We start from the raw sequence: 2,500 nt of genomic DNA on the forward strand, positions 1-2,500 counted from the left end.
CTTCTTTGTTGGCTTTTTGTTTGATTGATTCGATTTCTCGTCTTTGTTAGGTTATTAGATCATTTGCAGGTATGCCTATTCGGTGATTAGTTCGCTAAAACCTGAAGCCTATCCCATAATCTAGCCTCCTTCCCAGCCAGCTTGAACAGATCTGGGGCACGTTTCCCATAACTTTGTTAACACTAGGCTACGTCATTCGTTGAGGCTACCAACATTTCTCTCGTCGTTCCCAGATCCCCAAAGTATATATTCACACTCACACGCGCACACGCATAAGGCAGGGCTGGAACCCAGCTACCGTTTCAGATTAAATAAAGGTAGCCTATATTAGAGCCTGATTAAATAAAGGTATCCTATATTAGATAGAGCCTGATTAAATAAAGGTATCCTATATTAGAGCCTGATTAAATAAAGGTAGCCTATATTAGAGCCTCATCTGGCTCGTGTTTGGACGTAGGCCTGCGCATTGGCTGCGATGTAAGCAACGGGATAGCCTACATCCATGACACAATTTAACGAATAGTGGGATTCATCAAATAAAAATAAATAAGTAGATATTTCATAAAATAAAAAAAAGAAATAGTTATTTCATAAAATGAAAAATAAATAGCCTAGGCCTAGTTATTTCATAAAACAAGAAATTCGTTGCGAATTCACATCCATTAGGCTACATCTAGTGATCTATTCCCACTCGTCCTTATTTCCGCCTACAGCCTATTTCTGTTGATGCTCTGCCTACTAATGTTCACCTGTGCTGCTCATCACACCTCACGCATGCTCACACCTAGACAACCATGAGAACAACACAACACTGGACAACCACACAGGACCAACACAACACACTGCACAGGACCACGGGCTAGAAAACCGAGAAGCTGATTTGTAAAAAGCCAACTTTGTTCTAAATTATGTTTACACAGCCCCGTCTTTTTTGAATTCAAAACGCATTTTGTTTGTTTGTTACATTTTTTTTATTTCTCTGGAAATTATTAATCACAGTCCTTTACTGCAGCCAGACTAAAACACGGCGGTCTTTACAGTATAATTATTTAACGTGTAAATGTAGGATTTTTTGGTTATATTAGGCCATCATAGCCTAGACTTATAGTCGGTGTACAAATGACATACAGAAAGAATACAAATAAAATATTCTGTCAATAATAATAATCGGATTACTGCAAAACAAGATTGCATTTTGAGCATAGAAGACGCATATTTGTTTAAAATTTAAAATTAATTTACAAAGGACCACTGACGTTTTTACAGTCGAAATATATTAGCAATTAACATTGATAATGTCTGTCGGCTGTTTGATTTTACTTATGTACTTCGATTCTGGAGAAATAGCGACCATGCCTGAAATAAAGCAGATGATGTGTTTGAAATATTAAGGTTTTGTTTGTGGTTTTGGTGACATGTTTACATGCCAACATATAAGCTTGTTTTAAAATGCAGCTGTAGCCTTTTTCTCTATCGAACATTTCAACTGGCCTCTATTATGCTTATAATGCACGAGGTCATCCGTTACTTCGGATTGGCTTTATAAACCACGCACCTGGCTGACGCATAATTATCTACAATTCCAGGAAAGACTAGACCGAATCAGAAAACAAACTTGAGAAAGTTCTCTTTTTGTTTATTTTCGCATGTCTGCTGTACGGATATGGCGTCCCAAGGAGCTTTCCTTTCGGGAAAACCAGGAAAAGAGAGAGAGCCGTGATTGTCACTGGTGAGCTCGTGGGAGGAGGAGGCCTGTGCGCAACAACACACAAATATCAAGGAAAACATTTTTTTAATGATTTAACGACAAACTCTATTCATTCCGCCTCAGGTCACTGTAGCTACAGTTAAACTTGTCTAATAATCTTTCATTTCGGGTGATAGGCTAGCCTACACGGGATAGGTTACGGGATACATATAGGCCTATGAATAATATTCCTTTTTCTGAAGAATTACAGTAGGCTGTGAGTGCAAACCGGGTTTTGTGTGGACCACACAGCGAGAGTTGATGTGAGGGGTTGGAGGAGCCTGAAGTGCGGCCTGCTTCAGACTGCCATATTATAGAGAAGTCAATAGTCCGTCTCAAACATGGACGACAGGCTGTGTGGATAGCCGCTCGCAGATAAATGAATGACGCTTGTTGTTCTCAAACAATTAATTTCCCAGGCCCGTGGGTCTCCAGCTCCGAACCATCTCTAGCGAGCGAAGGACCTGATTTTGACTGATACCTGCGGCCAAACAGCCACTTATCAGACGGCTTATTAGGGCGCCCTGGCCCGCAGTGGACACCGTATCTGCCTACTAATATAATGTCCCATTCTGAACCAGGCTGAAAAACAACGCATGTTTATCAGTAGTTTTATGGGCCAACATTACATTGTATCAATCTTTTTGGCAAGCAGAACAAGGCCACTGTATTGTTGGGTTCAACTCCTTATTGTTACGCTAGAACAGTCAAATCATACAGCATGGCTGTGGTCGCTTCTCCCGGACTCACCTA

General features: G+C 40.4%; 1 protein-coding gene across 2 annotated transcripts in view; it reads right to left on the minus strand.

Annotated features, from left to right (window-relative positions):
- The window catches only part of gata4 (GATA binding protein 4), a 27,827-nt gene that overhangs the window by 24,551 nt on the left and 776 nt on the right, over positions 1 to 2,500 (minus strand). For both annotated transcript variants that reach the window (XM_042094946.1, XM_042094944.1), the window contains exon 1: positions 2,498 to 2,500. This exon is cut by the window's right edge and continues 776 nt beyond it. In XM_042094946.1, the coding sequence (XP_041950880.1) occupies positions 2,498 to 2,500 (3 nt within the window). The remainder of the gene's footprint in view (positions 1 to 2,497) is intronic.

Source organism: Alosa sapidissima, chromosome 6 (assembly GCF_018492685.1).
Source record: "Alosa sapidissima isolate fAloSap1 chromosome 6, fAloSap1.pri, whole genome shotgun sequence".
Classification (NCBI taxonomy): Eukaryota; Metazoa; Chordata; class Actinopteri; order Clupeiformes; family Clupeidae; genus Alosa; species Alosa sapidissima.